This window comes from Mya arenaria, chromosome 15, assembly GCF_026914265.1.
Source record: "Mya arenaria isolate MELC-2E11 chromosome 15, ASM2691426v1".
In the NCBI taxonomy this organism is placed as follows: domain Eukaryota; kingdom Metazoa; phylum Mollusca; class Bivalvia; order Myida; family Myidae; genus Mya; species Mya arenaria.
Genome location: NC_069136.1, coordinates 8,644,940 through 8,671,347, shown reverse-complemented (window position 1 = coordinate 8,671,347; position 26,408 = coordinate 8,644,940). Strand labels below are relative to the sequence as shown.

The 26,408-nt window shown below is 37.2% G+C and overlaps 1 protein-coding gene across 1 annotated transcript; it reads left to right on the top strand.

The window, feature by feature from the left end:
- The first annotated feature begins 492 nt into the window (after positions 1 to 492).
- On the top strand, positions 493 to 26,408 carry LOC128219992 (low-density lipoprotein receptor-related protein 4-like). Its single transcript, XM_052928215.1, has 23 exons — positions 493 to 653; positions 1,950 to 2,079; positions 2,407 to 2,500; positions 2,924 to 3,150; positions 3,383 to 3,635; positions 4,435 to 4,582; positions 5,402 to 5,515; positions 6,265 to 6,386; positions 8,407 to 8,554; positions 9,129 to 9,279; positions 9,642 to 9,779; positions 10,828 to 10,951; positions 13,086 to 13,242; positions 13,746 to 13,865; positions 14,508 to 14,741; positions 14,940 to 15,111; positions 17,880 to 18,010; positions 19,786 to 19,942; positions 20,373 to 20,494; positions 21,571 to 21,693; positions 21,891 to 21,953; positions 22,322 to 22,415; positions 23,181 to 26,408. Exons 1-23 carry the CDS (start codon positions 581 to 583, stop codon positions 23,380 to 23,382), a joined length of 3,297 nt encoding a protein of 1,098 aa, XP_052784175.1. The 5' UTR covers positions 493 to 580; the 3' UTR covers positions 23,383 to 26,408.

Sequence of the window (26,408 nt, the reverse complement as noted above, 5' to 3'; positions counted from 1 at the left end):
GTTCTGAGGCGTTTATTCCATTGCGTTTTACCTCATTCTGAAAACACCGTTATCATATTTCGTTCCAACTTCCCATATGCTAAAGGCCCGCACGGCTCAGAAAGTTCTTCAGACTCTGTCTAGTACATACAGGGAATCTAAAGTCCTCATCAACTATCTATATGCTTTGTCTATATTTCGACATCCAAAGTTCTCAACAAACATTACATCACCATCATCTCAGAGTGTTCGAATAAAAACAAAGACTTTCATTGACACTAGTAAATTAATTGTTCGGTGCAAGGCTCCATCGGGAACTATCCACTTAGCAGGAAGAACCAACTTCCGCATTTGACTTTAATTGGACGTTGTTACGCTTCTCTTCGTCTTGATATACAGGATTAGCGACTGTTGTGATTAGTGCCATTGGAGTGTAAGTATATTCTTGTTTGAATAAGATTTAGTGTGGTTTTGTTTCAGGCATCCAGACTTCTTAACGCGAAAGCGGCACTGCAGAATACGGAAATGGACGATTTTTAGCACCATTATTCGCGTGCGAGTTCATGTAAATGCACATTCTTGGTTTTATCTATGTGTGACCATGACGAAAATAATGGAAAGTTTAAAAGTATTTAGTGCATATTTTTTGTTTCATCTAGTGAGCGTGGCTGCCGGTAGGTGAAGGTTTTTGTGACATTGTCTAATATTGTGTGGGGAACTTGGCGTTTATAAATCGGTTTTTCAGTATATTTGATCTGTCCAGCATTATGTCAGTATACGCAACTGTAAGGCTGGTCTTGGTGACTTGATTGAACTATGTTTAAGCAATAAGAACGACAAAACATAAACTGAAAAATTGTATACTGTTTCACTCTGTGAAAAGGAGTTTATAGCAGTAATTTGAAAAGCATGTTTAAAACCGTTCAAGAAATAGATCATGTCACCATCTTTGTTTCTTTTTTGAGAATTTATCGGTACATAATTATTATATTACATGATTGAAAATCAAACCCAGTATTCACGAATATAATGGAGCAGAGGTGCACTCCTTTTCGAGGAGAAAATAAGTGAATAAGTAATTAAAAAACTTTCTTTTTCCTAAAAAAATAAGTGCATAGTATATGTGTTATTATAACCTTTTAATCGGTACTTTCTTCTGCTGAGAATGGCTTCGTTAGGTCTTGAAAGGTGTCTTGTCAACATTTAGGAGTATTATACCCGAACAGACAGTCAAGGAACTTGTTCCACTTCAGGACCTTATGACATAATTAACAGTAACAAAAACGATACCGATATAAAGGCTTAAATAACATATACATAAATATGTAATGCCGCATTCCATGCACAGTATATTTTTATGTATTACGATAATTAAAGTATATCTTTTAAAATGCACAATTTTCTTCGCGAATTTGAACGCACCTACTCCATTATATTCGTGAAAACTGAAATAAAAACAAACAAAGGTTTATAAGAACTCAGTACTGCCTGAAACGGATCAAATTTAAACATATCCGTACGTTTGGATTGAACTCCTGTTTCAAAAGGTTTTTTCGTATTTAAGTATGCAGTAATGTTAAAACCGCATCAAGCTATATTTTCTCGTTACCATGACCTTACTACGGATTTTGAACTTAGCGCCATACACGTAACATTACCCACTGTAAGTGAAAATACACTTAAGTCTTGAATAAAGCAGGATCAAGCTAAGCTCGCTATCTTTGTGTTAGTATAATTTGTGTATTTGGTTCATTCTAAGTAGTTATAATACTTTTGAAGAAATAATTTAAAGGTAATGATGATTTTTGTTATGTCAAATCCAGTAAAAGCAAATCATTTTGCTATATGAAATAAGATGCTTAAGCCTGTTTAATATGCTTAAAAAACTTTCGGAAAATTGGAGGGCCAGGAATACCACTGTATAAAATATTTCGTTCTTAATGACTTCATATCTGGCTTTCACTCAACAGTTCGACATGCGCGTAACCTTGTATGGGCGCAGACCCCAAACCTGAAACTGGGCGTGTCACGGATCGTGGGAATAGAGGGAGACCCGACAGTTTGGGTGCCGAGTGGAAATGTACAGGTCAGGCACATAAGGTACGTTAGAATCCCACTCTGCTCTAACCCACGCCGGAATCATCATCATCATCATCATCATCATCATCGTCGTCGGCGTCGTCGTCGTCATTATCATCATCATCATCATCATCATCATCATCATCATCATCATCATCATCATCATCATCATCATCATCACTATCATCAACATCATCATCATCATCATCATCATCATCATCATCATCCTAAATACTTACCGACAGTACAGAGAGAGAGAGAGAGAGAGAGTAATCATTTAATATCATTTAATATTTAATCATAACATTAAGTTCGAAAATATATCTAAACGGCTTATTGTTTATTAAGCGCTCCCCACCATGGATGGCAGTTTAAGGCTCTTGGGTTCAACTATGCCACACAAACGCTGTACTGGAGCGAAGCCACCAACAAAAAGATTCAGGTTCGTGCGTTTCATATCCCCAATTTTAGCCTTATTTGCAAAAGCTGTTAAACGAGTATGTCGTTTTCAAGCAATAAGCTACTGGGGCTGTTCGGATAACAGTGATGGCAATACAAGGGTTCCATATTCGTTTAATACCCGATTACAAACAGGTGGAAGAAACATTTGAGGCGCCTCCAGCGTCGTAGAGGGACTTGTCAATACTATGAGTATCCAGTGTTTAAATGACAAACATATTAATGAAAACACTGAACGTACTCAAACCTTTAACTTTCGTTCACAACTCCTATATAGGGCGAACGGTAAAATAGAACAACGGCTATTGATACCCACCATTTCACGGTGACATCCCACGTCGTTTGGGGTATCGTGGTCACTGGTATACATTATTCGAACTTTTTACTTTCGTTTTATCCTATACAGGGCCTGCGGCTAAATGGAACAACGGAAACTGAAACCCTGTTTACCGGGACATCCAGCGTCGTTGAGGGTATCGTGGTGGACTGGACATCCAACAACGTTTACTGGACCGACGGTCTGTATGACTGGATCATGATGGCGACCCTGAATTCCCCGGTGCAGGGGTACAAGATCATTGTCAGGGACGGACTGTCTGGGCCTAGCGGGATAGCCGTCTATCCACAGAAAGGGTATGCATTTTTGGTGCAATGTATATGTGACTGTGTACTTAAAAATCAGAAATTAGTATTTGTTTGGCGGACACAAATGAATCCACTTTCAATAATTAGCATAATTAAATTGTTGTAAATATATATTCGAAAACGTTTTGGCGCACGGTTACTTTCAAGTATTCGCCAAACAAGGTCGATCCACTATTTCATGTTTTGTAACGATTAAACTGTTTTAGTGTTTGGTTCATAGATACCTCTTCTGGACGGACTCCGGTGCCTATTCAAAGATAGAGATATCTGATCTATTCGGTCAAAATCGTCGTGTGATTGTCGACACCGACATTGAGCATCCAAGAGGGATAACTATTGATTTCGCCGACGACATGCTGTATTGGGTGGACAGCAAGAAGGACACAATCGAGTGTGCCGGGTTCAACGGAAATAACCGAAGAGTTGTAGCCCACCAGTCCGGCACGATCTTCTTCAGCATAGCGGTGTATGACGTAAGTTTTTAGCAAATCGGTTTATGACGTATTTTTTTAGCAAAACGGTTTAAGGACGTAGGGTTTTTAGCAAAGCGGTTTATGACGTAGTTTTAGCATAGAGCATAGCGGTCTAGGATGTAGGTTCTTAGCATAGCGGTTTATGACGTAGGTTTTTAGCATATCGGTTTATGACGTAGGTTTTTAGCATAGAGCATAGCGGTTACGGATGTAGGTTCTTAGCATAGCGGTTTATGACATTGGTTTTTAGCATAGAGATTTAGGATGTAGTTTTTTAGCATAACGGGTTATGATGTAGGATTTGAACATAGCGGTTTTTGCCGTAGGTTCTTTAACATAGAGGTTAATGACGTAGGTTTTTTTAGCAAAGCGGTTAATGAAGTAAGTGATTAATAAATAGTTATAGATAAAACATAAGTTATCTTTGTTTAAAGTCTTAATTTGAAGCAAAATATTGCCATCCGACGTAACATTTATGACGTGATTTATCACGTGGTATACACACACTGATAATGTAATTCACATGAAATGACACTGCCGACAGCTGATTGTTAATGTAGTTAAATACCTGTGATTTAAATTGTATACATTTTAAACGCACTTCTTCGCAAGAATACAATTTTATTGGAAATCCAACAGCACAATAATTATGTTAACGTTAATGGAACCTCATTTCAAGATAATTTCGTTTCTAAAGATAAAACATAATTTGTAAAATACATAGCTCACGAACCTAACTTACACCTACTTTCCGGCACCTGATAAAATATCGGGGTTTAACTATACACCCACATTTCAGAAATACGTGTTCGTCACCGAGCAGTTGCAAGGTCACCTCCGAGTGTACGACAAGAACCAGCTCCAGCACAACGAGATCAACTATCAGCTCGGCTACGTCCCTGACGGTATCATCATGTACGACGACAACATGCAGCTGGGAAATAGTTGTATGTAACCTTTTTTGCAACTTTCAACTAGATACAATTGTATGAGACGATGATGCGTATGACTTAGCGCAAGACTGTTGTTCCGCCATTTTGTACTGAGTTACAACCGTCTCGCACTAAGCCCGCGATTTGCACATTTTACAGAGCACTTACTTGTAAACATGTGTGGTTGCACCTTGGATGTCTCTCGTTCAGTGTCTGTTACGCCTTCTAAGCCGTGTGCTTTTACACAGGGTTTGTGGTTTTACACAGGGTCTATGTAAATGTATGTCTACTTGGCTTATCCCTGTAGTTCACACTTTATTATTGAATATACAAACTTATAACGTATATTACTTTAGTTTCCGACTTATAGCGCCCTTTTCAGGTAATAAACATCTATTCGATGGAAGTCAAACATTTTCAAGCTTATACCTTTACATGTGCTAGGAAACAGAACAGGATGATTTTATCCTAGTTGTCAGTAAATTATTTGTCGCCGTCTTTATTTCAACATTACCGCTTATATAGATATCATTTAATAAAACCATTCTTCGAAAACTCTAAGTAAGATGGTTCATCAGTGTTTCAAAAGAATTTTGTGTGCAGTTTTGAAATACTTGTTTTCATTTAACATATTTATAATTGTACGTGCAATACTATGCAGAGCTTACATCACAGCTGTTAGAATTTTAATTTCAAAATATTTACGCATATATATATATAAGCAATGACTTCCGCTCAAGGAATAAATTAGGTGTTGTATAGGGTATTTTAAACTCCCCGGTTCCGTTGCAGGGCAATTTTTCAATGTACATTTATTTTATTTCCCTTTTCCAGCTGCCTGTGATATCATGGGATGTCAGCAGTTTTGTATCAACGACCCTCTTGTGGGCCCCATGTGCCGGTGCGGGGAAAAATACTTGCTTGAAGATGACGGAAAATCTTGCCTTGGTAAAAAGTTACTAAAAACCAACCACTTTAACACTCGAAAACTATAATAAACACTCGGTAAATTTCGTATAGATCTATACACGTAAACTATGTATTTTATCAGAAAAGGTACCGTTTATCATATCTTAAATGATGTCTTATTTTATTACATTTGGTGGTAGATGCCAGTGTATTCAATATCTCGTGTGTATTGTAATGAAACTTGGTGACACTGTTTGTGGTACAATGGTTGACGAATTACATTGTGCTTTTTAGCTTAAAAAGAATAGCAGAGAACATAGCAAACATTTTAAGACTTCTTTAACGTGCATTGTCTATATCACATCTATGTTTTTTATATATTTTGGTCAACGTTTATAAACAATGGTGTTACATATACACGTGTTGTATTACAAAATATCATATACAAGTGTTCATCTTATTAGTATTGAAAAACTTTACATGAGTTATATGAAAGGTAAACCTAAACTTGAGCAATAACAGTTATCTTATATTTGGTTTCATAATGTGTGGCACTCGCAACATACCACACAAACATCCGATTCCACGAGAGTTTTGTTTTAAACACTGCCTTAAATGTCCTATGATCTTTTTTTTGATTGACTGGAACACTATCTAGTTCTGTGCTTAAACAGCAGTTGTAACATTTACATGTCACAGTCTATATACTTGAAGTAATTGAGTAATCTATTGGAGTAATGCTTTAACAAAAGAATCAGCTTTATGTTCATGTCCTAAATGTTTTCTAGTCGAGCGTGGCTTCACCATGCCGAGCCACATGTACGGGATAGGGGAGGCCATTTGCCAGTACCCCGTCAACCTGCCAGATATGTCGCTGACCAACGTCTCGCTCGAGTCTCAATGTTTCAAGGTAAGACCTGTATAATCTTGAACAGTAATAGTTTTTATGCGGACCGGACACACATGAATGATATTGGTTCTAGAATACCTTTAATTACTTTTTGTGTGGAAAAAAATGATATCGAAAAAACGCATTTTTTTGTGCGCGTGCGATGATGTTTACTGACATGATGACGCGCAGTAATTTTAATTCATTGCACACTTCAAGAAATTCCTTCAATATAACGTCTTGTAAAGGTTATGCACCAGTCAATTGCAACCACGCCCCCCAGGTCCTGGGAATAGCGGGGACTTTCACTTTCGGTCCAGCCAAACTGATGGTAAAATCCCCGCCGAAAGCCCCCGCACCCGAGGGACTCAAGGTAAGGCCCATTCCCCGCTATATTTGGCGCGAAGACAAAACCACCACATTCACCCGGCACTGCGGGGCCACCGGGAAGGTAAAAACACGGCCCATTTCCCCTGCTATCCCCGGTATACCCCGGACCTGGGGGGGGGGGGGCGTGGTTACAAATGACTGGTGCATTAATGTTAATGTTTTGTTTTGAAGCTATATTTATATCACTGTTTATGGAAATCATCTATTGAAATATCATACTTAGGCTTACAAAAATTGTATGATAAAAGAAATAAAAGTGATTGCGTCACAGCGCGTGACTCGTCTAGCATGGGGGCGCCAGATTATAAAAATTCTTCCATTGCCGAGAGTGTAAGATAGAATCATCCCAATTCGAGCGTAGGGTGTTTTTACCTCGTTTCCGCAGAACACCCGGCGCGAGGGTTGGGATGAACCTATCTTACACCAACGGCTTTTCTCCCACATCAGTTAAACAATATAAGGTAAAAAAATTAATTCGTTGGAACTATTTTGTGCGTAGTGAAAATAAATGCGTATAGATTTGTAATAGTTCGTAGTTGTCATGCATATGCGCGCAGAGATTCAGATTATGTTTATAGTCAAATCGTTCTTGAAATAGTTCTGAGTAGAAAGCAGCATTATTTCTTGAAGGGAGCGTGAAAACTTTTTTATGGTGTCATTTGAAGCGAGGAATAATAAGCATTCTAATTATTGCCACAAGACAAGGGCTCCATGACGTTACAGGTGACGGTCTTCAACAAGGGAGGTAATTGTGTGATGACAATAAAAAAGGAGTTCCATACGGGTTCTTGTTTTATCTTGGCCCGTGGGCAAGATAAGAATTTCTAGCATGGTCTTTTTTGGATCTACTTATCTGAGGTGGGAGAATATAAGTATCTTCCATGGCCGATAGTGTAAGATAGGTTCATCCCAACCCGAGCGTATGGTGTTTTGCAGAAACCAGGTTTACCGAGTTTCCGCAAAACACCCGGCGCGAGGGTTGGGATGAACCTATCTTACACGAGCGGCTGTGGTAGATGCTTTTTCTCCCCACCTCAGTTAAACAAAATAAGGTAAAAATGTATTTTTTCGGTGGAACTCTTGTTCGTAGTGAAAATAAATGCGTATAGATATGTAATAGTTCGTGGTTGTCATGGATATGCGCGCAGTGATTCATATTATGTTAATAGTCAAATCGTTCTTTAAATAGTTCTGAGGAGAGTGCAGCATTATTTCTTGAAGGGAGCGTGAAAACGATTTTATGGTACCATTTCAAGCGAGAAATAGTTAATTAGGATTCTAAATATTGCCACAAGACAAGGTTTCCATGATGTTACAGACGACGGTCTTCAACAAGGGAGGTAATTGTGTGAAGACAATAAAAAGGTGTTCCATACGGGTACCTGTTTTATTTTTGCCCGTGGGCAAGATAAGAATCGCTAGCACGGTCATTTTTTGGATCTACTTATCTGAGGTGTGAGAAAGAGTTTTCCAGCACGGCTGAATTCACCGGAAATGCCTACCCGGTCTGTTTGAAACTTTAATCTATCCTAATTAATACAACCATGTGATGTTCTTATTGAACAAAATATTAACCATGATTGGTTCATTAAATGGTTACACAGATTTCACAATTTAAAAAAACAAAACCACACAAACCTTTATTTCCCAGCGCGGACGTCGCGGACACTACGGACTGGCGTACAATGTCCGTGAACAAGAGCTCTTCTATACGGAAAACGTTACCAACAGTATAGGGCGTATAAACCTGGACGTCGAGCATGGGGAAACGATCATCAAGGGCGTCGGCGATGTACAAGGTAGGTGGATATGAGGCACGTGTACTTATACAAATCAGAAGGGCTCATGTACGTTTATATGGGAGACATCCTGAATTATTATGCACATTGTTAACAAAAACAGAGTATTGTCATTGCTCTTTTGGATGAAGCTTATTTCTGAAAATGACTAAGAAAATAAACCCCTCATTTTGGCATTAAAGTGATGAATGGCAAGACAACTTGGCTGTATTTAATTTTGTAACAAGGGTCATTAGACAGTCAACGGTAAACCGTGGCGCCATACAGGAAGTCATCTGGGTTGGGCACCACCGTGAAACCCCTTAAAACTAAATAGATATCAACGTTTTGATTATAAGTTATCAATTTGAGGCTCAAATGAACATATGAATGCCGACCACTTAAAACATTTGTATATAGGTAACATATCACCATATTTTGTTTAATTATAGCAACACCAGTAGCATATTTTGGGCTGATGTCACTTATTATCACATCATTAAGCTTCATGGTGAAGGCGTGCACATATATACCAGACTGTCGTCTTTTTTCGTTTATCTTAGGTTACATACCACCATATGTTGTATCATTACAGCAATGGTTCTGGACTGGATCACTGGTAACCTGTTCTGGACTGATCTCACTTATAACCACATCTCAATGGCCCGTAGTGACGGCATGTATCAATCTGTCGTAATATCCGGTCTAGACCAGCCGCTTGGCATCGCCGTCCATCCGGGACGAGGGTAAGAACTTTACGTTAAACCGTTAACAATAGGATCAACATTTTGCACATAACGACACTGAGAGCCATAAAGTAAGAGACGTTGCAAGCTCTATGAATTTCACTGAATTTGGCTGCTAAAACGTCTCACAAAGATACAAAAATCAATCAAAACATTTATTTTAGATATATTTGGAACTACTGCATACAGAGTATGAACTATTATCATTTAGAAACAGAACTGAGCATTCTGTTTTGAGTTCAACTTTTTGAAATATTTTTTACTCGCTTTATTTTGCAATGATCGTCTGACTTTAGCACTGATTATATTACCATTTAACAGTACAAGCCAGTGAATCACTTCGTTTTCTTTTTTCCTTCCAGGCAACTGTTTTGGTCAGAGCAGAACGAGACCCGGCAGATCTACGTGGCGTCAATGGACGGCTCCAACAAGCGCGTCCTCGTCAGAGAAAACGAAACTGGCATGCCCAATCATCTATACATGGACTTTAAAAGAGACCGGTAATATAATGTGTACAAGTGGTTAGACAATTTACTGTCTATCCAGGGGTCGAAGATTCGACCTTCCCCCGACCGTCATACCACAAAGTTACGTTGTCTAGTTGTAAGGGACGTCAAACGGTGGCTCCGTGTGTCAGTACTATACTCTGGTCCACGTTATAGTATCAACCAGGGGTAATGTGTCTATGCAAACTATGACCCGTAGCATTACAACAGAGATACTCTCTCTGAGGCCATGGATGGTCCGGTGACGACAAAAGATAAAAATACATTCCCCATGTGAAAATACTATTATGACAGTAGCCTTTGGTGCCACGATCTTATCTATGCGTTAATAATGAACAAATTGTTAGTAAATTTTCCTGATGAATAGTATCTGAAGGTTTTGGCGGAGGGATACGTATTTTGCGTTGTCCGTCCTTTCGTCATGTACATGTACGTAGATCTGTCCGCCCGTCAATACCATGTCTTAGCCATAACTTATTTTGTTATTTTTCCTGCTATTTAAATCAAATTCACAAAATTGTAGAGCCCCATTGGATGATGTGTCGCCCCATTTGTATTGTGTTTCAATCAAGCTCCACATAATTGTTTGATACTGGGAATGCGAGTCCAAATAGCATTTGTGCTCTCATCTCAAAGGTCAAGGTCACACTTAAAGGTCAATATTGCCCAATAACTGACTCAGCCACCACCTTTAAACTCTTTCTGGGATTTCAGTAAATCTTCACAATCTCAAAGGTCATGGTTACACTAGTTTGAAGGTCATTGTTGTTTATCAATTTTTCAATAGAACTTTACATATATTTAGAGTATTATTGCAGGGTGTGTCGCGCATAGTTCCTTAATTCGGATTACTTAGCAATGTGTATGAGCCAAAACGTCGTTACTCTTTGTGCGACCAAAGAACTAGTATTAGCATGTGTTTTTAATAAAATAATCTGATGTCAATGAATGGATAAGTCCCTCATTTTCAACATCTTTATCTATTATCATACTGTTTTATTGTCCTATCGTCACTGTATGAATCTGTTTGTTTTTTCTTCAGGTTATACTGGGCGGACTCGGGTCTGTACGCCGTCAAGTACGTGGACCTGGTTACGGGAGAGATACTTACTGAATATGAAAACATCGCGCAGATGTCCACCTTCTTCGGAATCAGCCTTTATAACGTACGATACTTGTTTAATAATATAATGCTATTTATTAGGAGATAACACATTTAAGGACTTCCTTATTTGGCCAAGGTCCGTCGTATTAAATGTAATTGACAATACAATAAGTGAACTAAAATATTGTTCAGATTAAGTTGTTGCAATTTTTAGTTTTGCTCTGGATGTGCAACGACCGATTTTGATATATTTCAAGGCCCGTTATAACTGGTTATAATTTTAATGGCGTTATAAATGTTACATATCTTTGTGAAACTTTTTCAAACAATACCAAATAGTATGGCGCCGCCAGACACCCCAAATTCACAAATTTGTACACAGAAAGGTTAAATGTTTCAGATTTTTTTTTATTTCATTGTGTGTGTTTTTGTTGTTTTCTTGTTTTTTTTTTGTTTTTTTTTTGTTTTTGTTTTTTTGGGGGGGGGCATTTATTTTGACATATTTTTAATCAGCCGTTTGAATGATATCAATGTTAAATGCAGTACTCGATATTTTGTGAGTAAATCGAACAAAAAACAAGATCATATGATGCTCATCCATGCATGTAATATTGATATTGTTTCTAACGGTTTGGGTCATTGATTAAAACAATGTAAACTTAAATGCAATTAAGGGGATTTTTAACTAGGTTTTCAACGGTAACCATGTAATAAGAATGCGGAAGTCTTTGGGCTTCGGGCGTCAAACATTGGTTTCCGCCCAAATTAGCTAGTATTGGTGGATAGTTATGAAAGTTGATGTGTATGTAGCTAATATGCGAAACGCTAGCTTGGGATTCCTTTTCAGCGCGATGGGGTCCAGGTCACTGTTGCTTAAAAAAATGGTTAACACCCATTGACTTAAGTAAGAATTGATGGATAGTCATGAATATTGTTGAATAAGTAGCTTATGTGAAGCGCTAGCTTGGGTTTGCTTTTCAGGGGTCGGGGTCAAGGTCACTGTTACTATAATAAGAAATATAGTTTCTGTCCAATAACTTTCTTTTCATTAATGGATAGTGATGAAAGTTGGTATGTGGGTCGCTAATGTGAATAGCTAACTTGGCATTGTTTTTAAGGGGAGTCATCTCGTGGCCACGATCTAGATTCTGAATTTCACTTCTTAGTTATCTCGTGACCACGGTGTACTAGCTCATTCCCAAGACTTAGTTATCTCGTGATCACGGGGTACTAGCTCATTCCCAAGACTTAGTTATCTCGTGATCACGGGGTACTAGCTCATTCCCAAGACTTAGTTATCTCGTGACCACGGGGTACTAGCTCATTCCCAAGACTTAGTTATCTCGTGACCACGGGGTACTAGCTCATTCCCAAGACTTAGTTATCTCGTGACCACGGGGTACTAGCTCATTCCCAAGACTTAGTTATCTCGTGATCACGGGGTACTAGCTCATTCCCAAGACTTAGTTATCTCGTGATCACGGGGTACTAGCTCATTCCCAAGACTTAGTTATCTCGTGACCACGGTGTACTAGCTCATTCCCAGGACTTAGTTATCTCGTGACCACGGTGTACTAGCTCATTCCCAAGACTTACTTATCTCGTGACCACGATGTACTAGCTCATTCCCAGGACTTACTTATCTCGTAACCACGGTGTACTAGCTCATTCCCAGGACTTAGATATCTCGTGACCACGGTGTACTAGCTCATTCCCAGGACTTAGTTATCTCGTGACCACGGTGTACTAGCTCATTCCCAGGATTTAGTTATCTCGTGACCACGGTGTACTAGCTCATTCCCAGGACTTAGTTATCTCGTGACCACGGTGTACTAGCTCATTCCCAAGGCTAAGTTATCTCGTGGCAACGGTGTACTAGCTCATTCCCAAGACTTAGTTATCTCGTGGCAACGACTATGTGTCCCATTTATGCCACTGTTTCTAAAGCTATGCTGAAACATTACTTTGTTTAAAACTATTTAAAGTTTCTTTATTACCTCTAGACTGCTTTCAAATAAAACCAATTAGTTTAAGCCACGAACATTTTTGGTCCCCCATCTAGTCCCCCGGCCCCAATTTCTTGAAACATCAACAAGTTCCTATTAACAAAATAAAGCTTAGCTCGCCTTGTACCAGTTTACCAGGTTTAAACTGTATCTGTTTGTGGATTAAACACCATAAGTGTTCTGCTTTAGGACTACGTGATATGGACGGACAAGGATTACATAAAGAACGGTATCCATGCGGCCCGTCTCGACAAACAGGAGAAAGTGAGGGGCATTCTCCATCCGCATTCAGGCCTGGCCTCACAACTCATCACATTCGACCAGAAAACACAGCCAAACTTCACAAGTGAGGAGTTTTACAATTAATTCGAACACAATTATTTTAGTAATAATAACTGCATCCACAACCGGACTTATTTAAATTATTCATGACCATTTTAGCGCGAGTTTATACTTAAAATCACGGAGTGAGTTAGAGACGTAAATGTTGTGTACCATGTTGTCAGGGACAACGTTCAGTAACTAGCTTGCGGTATATTTGACTAGCGCTGTAATATATCCGCGCGATAATTATTGAACAAATGAGAATGCATCGGGAGAAGTTTGCCGGCCATGTGCCGTTATGCCATAATTACTGTGTCATCTGCATATTACAGAATAAAAGGCTAAAAAGGGACTTTTGAAGGTTCATTGCCTTCATTTCATAACAATTAAAAAAATGAGTTGATTTGTTCATCTTAATTTGTTATCAAAGTTCACATACAATAAAAAAAATGTTTTAGACCGAGATTAAAAATAACTTAATCGTGTATTTACCTCTATTTCTACGCTAACTCTTATCTACTTTAGGCCCATGCGCGAACAACGGCTTCTGTGAGCATACGTGTTTACCAACATCAAACGAGTCTTATATCTGCACGTGCGCAGTGGGATACACCCTGGAGGACAATCTGAGGTCATGTTCTTCATGTAGGTCAACATATTGTTAAGTTAAGCTTAGTTTAGTTTACCTTAAGTTGTACTTATTTCTTTAAACTCAATTTTCGAAGGTTTAGAGTACGTTTCCTGCGTAGAAACCAGTTCTGAAATCCATTTTGAGTGGCCATGGAAAATACCACGTGGTAGAGATTGAACCAACAACTATTTCCGAGAGCGGCGAACAGTTGTAAAAACCACTAGACCGCTCCCACCATGGTCTGGATTGAATCCACAACCATTTGTGAATGAGGCGGACCCAGGGGATCGAACCTAACCCTTTTTAGAGAGGCGGACACCTTTACCAATAGACCGCTTTCAAACTCTCTCTTCCACCCTAGACCAACCTTGATAGGAGCTACTGCATTATCAACTAATTTTAACGTTTTTGTGCAAAACAGGTACATTATGCCTGGCTTTTAGACACATGTACCAGATATTTATTTCTTCTTTAATTCAAATTTAATGACATTTTTGCATTGGCATGATCAAAGTCAGCGCAAAGCAAAGTCAACATTAAATTTTCATCTGAACATCTTTACTTCAGGTCTCGAGGAGATAAGACCTTCCGGTTTTGTTTATGCGATAGCACTCTTGAAGGTTCATCATAATGATCATATCTTTTGGGATTTTCAGCCGTGAAAAGCGACAACTTCATTATAACAGTAGACTCCTACCAGAAGCAGATATATCAAATCAACATTGAGACTGAAGAAGTGGCAGCAATACCCGTCGACTATCCGTACAAACCCGTCGCTATAGACATCCATCCAATCACAAAACAGCTGTACTGGACTGATAACAAATATGGCGCCATCGTGACGTCGTCACTCTACGGAAACGATAAAGTGTTCCGGAAATTACCGAATGGTATGCAATTATTATTAATGCAAATATAAGACATCTCGAATCATTTACAACATAATTATGAAAAAATAATATTTCGTTATATAAGTCGAATGTACAGAAAATGCAATGTAATTACGAAAGAAACTTATTTTCTAATTCTGCATCTTTTTAAGTATAATTCTGTCGTTTATCAAAACAACAACATCTTCTTTCTTCAAGATTCGGTATCAGACGGTATCGCGGTGGATCACATAAATCAGCTCCTGTTTTACACGTGCACACGCTTTGACGTCATCGTGGTGATGTCACTTAGTAACACGGGGCTATATAGAACGATAATCGATGATTCATTGGACGAGCCCAGAGACATCATAGTACATCCGGAAGAAGGGTAAGATGGCATATGCACATCGCTCGAGAAGACTCTTTTTTAAAATATTTCGGCCATGTTTACGAAATATCTCAAATGTTGGTCACAACAATCACGAATCCGAAAAGAAATTTTTTGAGTTGTTAAAATCACTTTTTTTTCTTAGTTGTCTTAATGAAATATAAGTGAATAAGTAATAACAGTGTCACATGTGTCTCAGTATTGAAAACGTAAAATATAAGTATAAAGTCTTAACACATATTTGAGACCTTAGAGGATTAAACAATTAACCTCTTTTTTTTCGTAAACATTACGATAAACGACAGCTAGCAGTACTTATTGCTCTATCATCGTTGCTCACACAAAGCCATACTGTCAGACTATCACGTGGTCTAACGCAGTCGAGACAAGAACAAGCACAGCAATCGGAGCATTTCGGCCGTTTTCTATCGAAACAACAGCGGATGTAGGGCAAAGTACACCAACTCGGAAATGCCTACTCATTGTTACATGTCTTATTTCTTTTAATTGACACATGGCAGTGAATCATAGCATGGTTATACATCTCAGACCAGTGACTACTTTCCATATTTATAGGTTTTGAAGCTGAATGGATTGTGCTTTAAGACTGAACATACTGGATCTACTTGATCTACATTTTATTGTTTATATTTTCACTTCATTATATGTCCTCGTACACCGGATATTGTCACTTTACCGAATAGATAGTGGTAACGTTCAACCAATTTTATTTTTCAACGCTGTTTAATATTAGGAAACAAGTGGAGCTTTCTCCCCATATATGGTGTTGGGGGTCGTGCATAATTAAAAATCGGTATCTTGCATGCAGATTGGTCAATTGACTATATAATATATTCGAATTTATTTAGTGGTCTCTGACTTGTACAAGGACGGTTTACATTGTCAGAATTCTATATATTTAACTACGCTGCAAGTAGATCGCGTAGTAATTTAAGAATACAACTGAACCTTGGCTGCTCTTATATTTTTCACGCAAACAAGTCGCCTGTCTGACGCGTACATTAACATTAATTTCAGGCAGACATCAACATTGTGGGCGTCACCGCCATTGTAATTTTACGAACTACTTTCATTAATGCACCGACATAGAGCAATTAAATAGACCAATTAAGAAGTCCCAACTCGTTGTTTCATGCCTTCTTTCTTTTAATTGACCGCATTGTTTGTACAGGAATGACGACACCATTACGTCATATGTACTTCCGTTGTGTGGAAAATTCTCAATAATAAAAAAATGTTCTTATGATTGATAGACATGTTTTCACATGCTCAATACACTGTAAATAAAAAATATCATTATTCCTCAAACTTTTAAATCTTAAGTATCTATTCTTGCTTGATTTATCATTGAGAGTAGAGATTAAAGCATAAACCGCTGCCCTATAGTTGAAAGGTCATTTTGGAAGAACTGTCATGGCGGACGATGCAATTTTTAGAATTTGTTTTTCAAGTGGAGTGATTTTTCTTAGGAATAACTTGACCCCCCCTTTTTATTGACTTAAAAGGTATTTTAAAGCTTGTACTTTAGGAATATATGTGGTTATCATAGCCTGCATTCGCTCGAAATGCCTTTAAATGTTGTCCAAAAATTACAATATTACATTGAATTATATAGGGAATAACAATGGTGGTGTGTAACCTAAAAGGGACCAAACTGCTTTGTTTAAAAAGTGTTATTTTTGGTAAGAAATGTATTGCATTTCACTATTTCTGGCAAATTTTGACCATTACATGCATTTATCTTGTCCGGTTGATCAAAATATGCTATTTCCTGGTTTTCACAACTTTCGCCTATTTTTTTAAAAAAAATGAGTCGTCTGCAATCTTACGAGCACTGAAAATGTCCAAATTTGGTGAAAATTTGACTGCGAGAACTTCAAATATGTGCAAAGATGTGTAGAACTGCCCCGTTTGATGCTTAGAATGCCATTTGAGTCAAGGTTCAGTTGAAAAAACTCAAAGAATGGCATTTTGGGCCAAAACGCCTTAGAAAATACACACGCACAGGCACTTGGGTGACAGGCAGTGAAACTGGAAAACCTGACACAGACTATCAGATTGAGCTAGCTTTGGGTGTATTTATGTATGAAGAACTAATTGAAAGTGTTTTTCATAAAAAATGCAGGGACGGGTTTAGTTACACCTACACCGGATGTGGTCACTAAAATTATCGAATACACAGAGGTTACTTTCAACTCATTTTTCTTCTCATAAGAAAGTTAAAAGAAAATAAGCTTACACTGTTTTATGTGTAGTTCACATAAGTACCTTTCTCCCCATATATGGTGTTACTGTATGAGGTCGTGAAGTATTGCGGAGATGAACGACGTGTTCCGATTGAGAACATCAAATATCAAGAAAAGAAAACAGATACCTTAGGGTGTTTTTGTTAACACTTAACCAGTTTCAGTTTTGGTTTCAATGGTTTTAGCAGTTTCGAAAACGGTTTTGATTTGTTTTTCGTTTTATTTGAAACTGTAACAACAAATACACAGTTCGTGAAACCGATATAAAACCGAAACCATGCAGTTTATTACCAACAAAAACGCCCTTAGTTAGCCTAGTAATACGCCTGTGACGTTGTACATACCTTGTGCGTGGTGTTTAATGGTTAAACACAATTGTTTTAAGATGCTGATCTATCACGTACCCATAAACCATGTATATGTCCTTGGCTCCATGTTACATATATCACTATATAAACAATCTACTTACTGATTTACTAAATAAAAATGTTGTACTTGCAGGCGGATATATTGGACGGACTGGGGAGTGGATGCGAAGATAGAGACAGCCAGTATGTCGGGTGGTAATCGCTCCCTCGTACACCGCTGCGAAAACGGAACATGGCCAAACGCACTCGCCCTCGACATTGACGGTAAGATAATAATATTGAAGTGAAAAATTCACCAACTGTTCCAACTTGAACAGACCATGAATCCAAATGGTAACAGTTGCGGTGACAATTGAAAGGCATTGATAGGAAACATCAGAATGTTGAAAATACGGGACATAACTCTTTACTATATACCTACACGATACTGACATCTGCGGAGTCACATGTCTGCTCTATAGCTTAAGCCTTTAAATATTAACCACACTTGGTTACAATGTTAATTGAAAAAAATCTCGACTAAGGGTTCGATCTATAAACAGTTTGCACTAATAGTCAAGGGTTATTAGTAGGGATGGCAACGAGTACTCGATCAATCATCCGAGTACCCGAGTACTCGATCATTCATTCGAGTACCCGAGTATCAAATCACTACTCGAAAACAATATTATTTTTATAAAATTTACCAAATTAACAGACGTACAATAAGTATCAGATCTTTCGTGTTTCCAAGCCGACAATTTACGGCCCTTCTAATCCCCGCTGTGTACACAATTGACGCTTATAAATTATTTGACAGTTGTTGTGATAGTTGCAAACTGTCAACACAGGGCCCTAATTTACAAATAGCACTGATGCCAATTAGCGAAGTTTTGATAGCGGTTCATCTCCTACAGAATTGTATTGTTTACCAATTAGTGTGTTTTCACCAAACAATGGACGTTGACGAGCCGGAATTAGTAACGACCGTTACGTGCAATGATTCCTGAATGGGCGTATTTTTTGCAATGATTATCACAATTGATTGGTGGATATCTTAATCATGGAAAAATGAATATTAATGAGGAAAACAACAATATTTCAGTATGAAAAACTGTCATATTAAATAGTAATTCGTAGAGTAACAACTAAACAATTTATAAATAATTGTCGGTATTGTAATTCTTAATGTTGTTCATCATTGAGTGTAGTCTCGATCATCTCGACGCTCGAATATGATCGGAGTTTTACTTTCCATTCATATTGTAGAACATATATACGTATAAAATGAAATGAAAATGACAAATTAAAAATATGAAATAATATTTGTTTTCTTTTTATTGATTTCTCTGTTAAGGTACATGATGACAGTCTTATTTAAAGATGAAATGGCCAATTTTACGACCGACGCACAATGTACATGACTGATACATGTATACACGAACTTGTCTTTCCCGAAAACCAATTCAAGTTATCCGAGTAATCGAGTACCCGAGTACTCGATCGGAAGATTGTACGAGTACCAATTTTACTACTCGTTACCATCCCTAGTTATTACCCGTAAGTTATAAATGTTTTACCAAATTAATTTTGTTCGCTCTCTTATTTGAGCATTTCTTATTCAGTCTTTACCAATCTTGATTACAGTGTTTATGGGCATATTATTTCCATGGTGTTCCATTAACAGCAAAATCGTTTTATGACCTCTGGAGTAGTGGCCCTTTTAATGTCATCAGCTCGAGCAACATACGACAAAAATCACTTTGTCAGCATTACTAATCCAATCCTTAAAGCAAATTGAGTGATGTTAATGGGGATAATATTGCGCTTGTTTGTAAAATCTTGACCAAGTTCGATACATCGACGATATATGACGTATAGACGAAGTTGCTAATACTGCGATACGAATATTTGTTTTAAAATTTACCTGTTCGCCGAAATTGCACACATAGCCCTTAGTTGATCACGGTTGAAATATCTTTGTCGCTCCTTCTTCTTCGTCATGCACTCTTAACATCTGTAAGCAAGTGTATTACTCCCTGCGTGTTCCTTCTCGGCAGCTATGAATCTCTACTGGGTGGACGCCAAGACGGAGGTGATTTGTCGGTTGAACCTTCAAACCATGGTGAAGAAGATTATCTACACCGAGGCCCGGGCACATTTCTTCGGTTTATTCCTACTAGATGGATACCTTTATGTGACAGATTGGTTCCGAAAGTATGTTCATTTGGTTAGCATGTTATCTATAATAAAGACTTTATTTATGTGAAAGATTGGTTCCGAAAGTATTTTAATTTGTTAACACATTAAATACCTACAAGTGGGATTTTTTTTGACAAAGGGTTATGAAGACTTTTATAGCGCACTGGTTACCAGACGGTCTTACGAAAATTATTGATGTTTTTAAGGTTTTTAAATATCACTTTCATTTAAAATGATTTTTTTTTATATTTGTCCTATTTTGTTAGAAAACAATCCATATTCGATTGTTACATAATTTCAGAAATGAAAACTACCGTAGAAGATTACGTACATGTACGTGTAGTTGCCTTTTATCTATGGTTACAACCTTCAGTCACCGTTACCTATTTTGATTTGTCAAGTTCCAAGAGCTGTTTCTACTGTTGACACTGTTTCCTCTTTCCAGACATATGACTCGAATCAACATTGGTGACAACGAAGACGGGAAGACTTTAGAGCAGTTTGGGCCATCATCTTTTGCTCGGCTGAATGGAATCACCGGCTACAGGAAATCCAGCACCAGACAAGGTAAGTAAGGGGCTCTAAACGTCCTATTATACACATTTCAAAAATAGGCATATAAGTAATACGTTTGAATCCGGGAGGTTGTACATATTGGACTCACTGCATTTTCGCAGATTCGGATTTTACGTGGCGCTATCGAAGTGAAATGAAGACCTGCGAAAATCCTTTCAACATGAACAGTACGAACATAAATTTATATCAGTTCAAACATTCAACATAATTACAAAAAAATGAAATAGATCAAAATGATCCTTGATCATTGACAAGAAAATATACGTTTTCATATATGTATGACGATCGGCGAGCCAATACATGAAACGAAAGACATTTTAGTATTTAAGTTAAATTAGGAACACAATACGGTATATTGTAATGGATAAATATAATTTGATTTAAAAAAAAATGTAAATTAGACCTGGACATGTCAATGGTTATAACGTTTTCAGAAAACATTCACACAATAGAAAAATACCACCAATAAATATGCTTAAGCAACATGTGTAGGTGTAAAAAGGAGTTGAGCATTTTTGCAAATAAGATTTTATTTCAAATTGGCTCAAAAGCAAGGCGAAATTGAAGACATACAGAAAAGAGCTGCCTGGTTTGTAAAACCAAATATGCACGGACCAGCAGTGTCTCTTATTTTCTCAGCCAACTTGGCTTGGAGACTCTCCAAGCATGACATGAACATGATCGAACAATAGAGACCAGTCAGAGGTAATGACCAGCTAAATCTTGATGAAGATGATAATGATGATGATAATGATGTAGATAACGATGATGATGATGATGATGATGATGATGATGATGATGATGATGATGATGATGATGATTATTATTACTATTATTATGATGGCGATGATGATAATGGCGATGATGATGATGATGATAATGGCGATGATGATGATGACGACGACGACGACGATAATGATGATGATGATGATGATGATGATGATGATGATGATGATGATGATGATGATGATGATGATGATGATGATGATGATGATGATGATGATGATGACGGCGACGATGACGATGATGATGATGATGATATCAATGCCAACTCTTTTTTCACACAGGGTTTAGCAAGTGTCTGCAGAGCACGTGCAGTAATCTCTGTCTTCCTGTGTCCGCTTCCGACTACACGTGCGCATGCGCAGATGAGGGGAAGAATGCGGCCATTCCTTGCCGTGAAATAAATGGTGAATATTAATTAGCTTATAACATTCCAATGTTAATGGGTTATAATTTTCCGCAATATTGTTTTTACTCATGATGATAATAACATTCGGATGTGTTAATTTATTGTTTTAATGATTATTATTGCGGAGTTTTGCATTATGATACGAAATACTTTTTGATTTAACGCTCGAGTTCTTACTTCTATTTTTTATTGCAGAAATTGACGTTATAGTAAATCAAGGTTCAAATTCAGCACAGAGCCACATCCAGAATGAGAGAGGTAAGATTACTGCACATGAATACTTCCTGTTAAAAGTACATATCTATATGTTTTATTGTCCATGCCTGAATTAGGAATTAAAATCGTTTTAATGACACAATATCATTTAGAGGAGAACATGTTGGTAATAAGTGCACATATCTAGGAAACGTTTAAGTAATATGGTTTCTTCAACGATCTCTTAAGATCGGGATCGACCTTTAATCCCGACGAAATTGTTTATAACTCTATAGCTCGTCGAAAAAAACGAACCAACACATGAAACGGTGCTCCATCATTTACGTTTCTGATATCGGCATTATATAATATATATACAACACTATGCACATAGCACGAGGAAATGGGTTTTTACCAAACTTATATTTCAGACGGTGCCCCAGCATTGACGATCGGTCTTTCTGTTGTCGGCGTGATTGCCGTCATAGTGACAGTCTTCTTTGGAGTTTATATTTACAACAAAAGGTAATTGGAATTGTTTCTCTTTGCCGTCGGTAACGATTAACGTTGTTCGGAGGTAAACCTACAGATTTATAGCCAGAACAGATACACACATAAACATAATCGAGCACAGTGTCTACGTCCGGCGTTTTATGTTTGTTAGACTGTGTGTGTGTGTGCAAAAACCTAAGCTGCAGCCTCCGTAACTCCGGCCTTTTAGACAGTTGTTGAATTAGCCAATGGAAGTCCGGTATTTTGTCACATTTGTATATCTTATGGTTCTGATTGGATGAATTGAATGGGTATCGGGCAAAAAGAAGCGGGAACACATGTAAGTTCGGAAAAACGAAAAACCTTAATTTGAGCAAAAGTGTAGGTCCGGCATTTTAAACTGAGTGTATCATTATACAAATTAGGCTTGTTCTAAGGTGACAGCTTATACCTTTACTTTTATAATTTTGTTAACAAAGGCAGAGAACAAATATCACATGTCTTTGTAACTGTAAGTTGTATCATTATGTTTTATAAATTATTGAATTACATAAGTTTAGCAAAATTCTGTTTTATAACCATTTAATCGACTATTGTCTATTTCTTTCTTATTGTCTTTTTTATGTTAAAAATGTTAACATGAAAATATATTGATAAGCCCTGCTGATACATTATATTCATAGCAGATAGTGTGAAATATTTTTTATTTACAAGTTTTAATATAACAAAGATTGTATACGTTGATGCAAACTGCGAATATGGTAACCCCAATCAACTGGTTTTATTGTTTATTTTTAGGTTCCGTCAGTCCAACATCCAGCATGACCGCCTGGTCGAGGACAACGCGCGCGTGGACACATTCTACCGAATAACGTTTCCCGACGCCGGCGCTAAGGACGAGCCTGATTTTGACTCCGGCATCGAAAACCCATCGTTCCACTGCTCTACAGAAAACGTGAGATCTGGAGGATCTAACATAGTCAGATACTCTCCAATGTGAGGATAATGTACACTTCCGGGAGTAAACTTTGTTTCTGATGTCCGGCAGTTACCGTGTGTTCAGAAGCATTTGCAGAGTCAGGGATGTTTTCTTGTCCAGATGTGAAGATATGTTTTGTCCCATAATGGGCCACTGTTCAGCACTCTGTTAAATTTAACAAGTTTGTTTACGTCATGACTGTTAACTTTCAAATCGTAACTGTTCTTGAAGTTTAATGAATACACTTATTATCTGCTTTATTTAATTCCAGATTTGAGACAATTTTTTTAGCTGTAATAGTTTATATTTATATATGTAACCACATCGTCATATACTTTATGCTTAAACTTGAAAAAATGATGGAGTTGGCCACGTTTTTAACTTAAACCAAGTTCTTAACAATCGGCCCATTGTTAAGCATGGACGAATATATTATATGATAGTGTTCAATTTCAAGGAGTATAACGGCAGAATCTCTCCAGTGTTGCAGGGAGGGACTCATTCACAGAGACTATTTTGGACATTTTACTCCAAATGTTATTATAATTGATATATTGACAAACAATCAAACAGCGACTGGTAGATACTTATTTCAACAGAATTCTCTATTTTAGCCTATATCACTCGAATTTCACTAGCGTTACTAACACTTTGTTGCAAATTGGGGCATTATTTGTCACATTTTATCTATCTGTAAACAAAAGAGAGCTCTTATTCAAACTTGTGATTATATTTTATCAATGTTACAAGATTATGTTTCGTTTATGTCTGACCCTATTTTCATGAAGTTTTAAGGGAATATTGTTAGATAATCTCTAATGTTTAAGAAATATTGTCAGGCAAAGGATTATTGTCAGATAATTTCTAGTGTTAAAGGAATATTGCCAGACATAGGAATATTGTCAGACACAGGAATATTGTCAGATAATCTCTAGTTTTAAAGGGATATTGTCGGACAATCTCTGGTCTTAGAGGAATATTGTTAGACAGTCTCTAGTATTAAAGGAATATTGTCACATAATATATGATTTAAAAGGATATTGTCATATTCTCTCTAGTGTTAAAAAGAGTATTGTCAGACAATGCCTAGTGGTAAAGGAATATTGTCAGACAATGCTTAGTGTTAAAGGGATATTGTCGGACAATCTCTGGTCTTAGAGGAATGTTGTTAGACAGTCTCTAGTATTAAAGGAATATTGTCACATAATATATATTTTTACAGGAATATTGTCATATTCTCTCTAGTGTTAAAAAGAGTATTGTCAGACAATGCCTAGTGTTAAAGGAATATTGTCAGACAATGCTTAGTGTTAAAGGAATATTGTCAGACAATGCCTAGTGTTAAAGGAATATTATCAGACAGTCTCTAGTATTAAAGGAATATTGTCACATAATATATAATTTTACAGGAATATTGTCATATTCTTTCTAGTGTTAAAAAGAGTATTGTCAGACAATGCCTAATGTTAAAGGAATATTGTCAGACAATGTCTAGTGTTAAAGGAATATTGTCAGACAATGTCTAGTGTTAAAGGAATTTTGTCAGACAATGTCTAGTGTTAAAGGAATATTGTCAGATAATGAATAATGTTAAAGGAATTATTTGTCAATGTGTTAAAAAATATTGTCAGCCAATCGCTTGTGGTAAAGAAATGTTGTCAGACAATCTCTAGTGGTAAAGGAATATTGTCAGACAATCTCTAATGGTAAAGGAATATTGTCAGACAATCTCTAGTGGACCTAGTGGTAAAGGAATATTGTCAGACAATCTCTAGTGTTAAAGGTATATTGTCAGACAATCTCTAGTGATAAAGGAAATTGTCAGACAATCTCTAGTGGTAAAGGAATATTGCCAGACAATCTCTATTGATAAAGGAATATTGTCAGACAATCTCTATTGGTAAAGGAATATTGCCAGACAATCTCTATTGATAAAGGAATATTGTCAGACAATCTCTAGTGGTAAAGGAATATTGTCAGATAGTGTTAAGTGTGTGTTCTGTGGTGTTAAAGGCATTGCCAGATAGTCTCTAATGTAAAAACAACGTCGTAAGATGCCCTTACATTGTAACACTGTCAGGTTATTTTTACTTTATGTCACCATTTTCAAATAATATATCGTTTTCAGATAGTTATTTTCAGATAGATGTCGAAGAATACACGCAAATCATTTAAACAACAATTTGTCGGTGGGAAGAAAAAAATTATAGAATGATTTCAAATTCGATTATATTCTAGAAGTATATTAAATAACATTTTTACTATATTTGGTTTAACTGAGGTGGGAGAAAGGCATCTACCATGGCCACTCCTGTAAGTTAGGTTCATCCCAACACTCGCGCAGGGTGTTCTCTCGGTAAACCTCGTTTCCGCAAAGCACCCTACGCATGGGTCGGAATGAGCCTTTCTTACACGCTCTGTCAAAGAAGATACCTATAGTCTCGTCCGGACTAATTTTCCTACGACTTATATATATACTTTGAACTGGTTTGGTTAACCTTTCGGCATTATTACCAGTTAAAACGTATTTCCACCGCCCATGTTTACTATATTGGTTCCATACATTCTAGGTATAAATATTTTTTATACAAAATGCGTTAGTAGCACTAGCATTTATTTGCGAATTGGTTTTTAACATGTTCGAATGTAAACATTCTGATATCTTTTGTAACACACTAATTGTATTTATCTGTGCAATGATAAATGTATATTGTATTCACAAACTTTATCTCACCGAATCAATGACATTTTTGTGACTTATTTCGGCTGGAATATATTCCACGGTCAATATCTTCTGTAGACTGTTGTAGATATCATTAAGTGTGCCGCAAGGAGTCCCATCAAGGACTAGATTGTGTATGAAGTCAATATGCTTGATCTATCTATATAACACATTATGTACATATTGTTAGTGCCTTTCAGCCATATGTTATATAACTTATATTGTATGGTGATCCATCTCAGCATGTTTAAACATTCACGTATGTTCTATATCTGTCATATTTACCTGTATAATTTTGTTTCAAAATACAATAGTTTAAACTGCA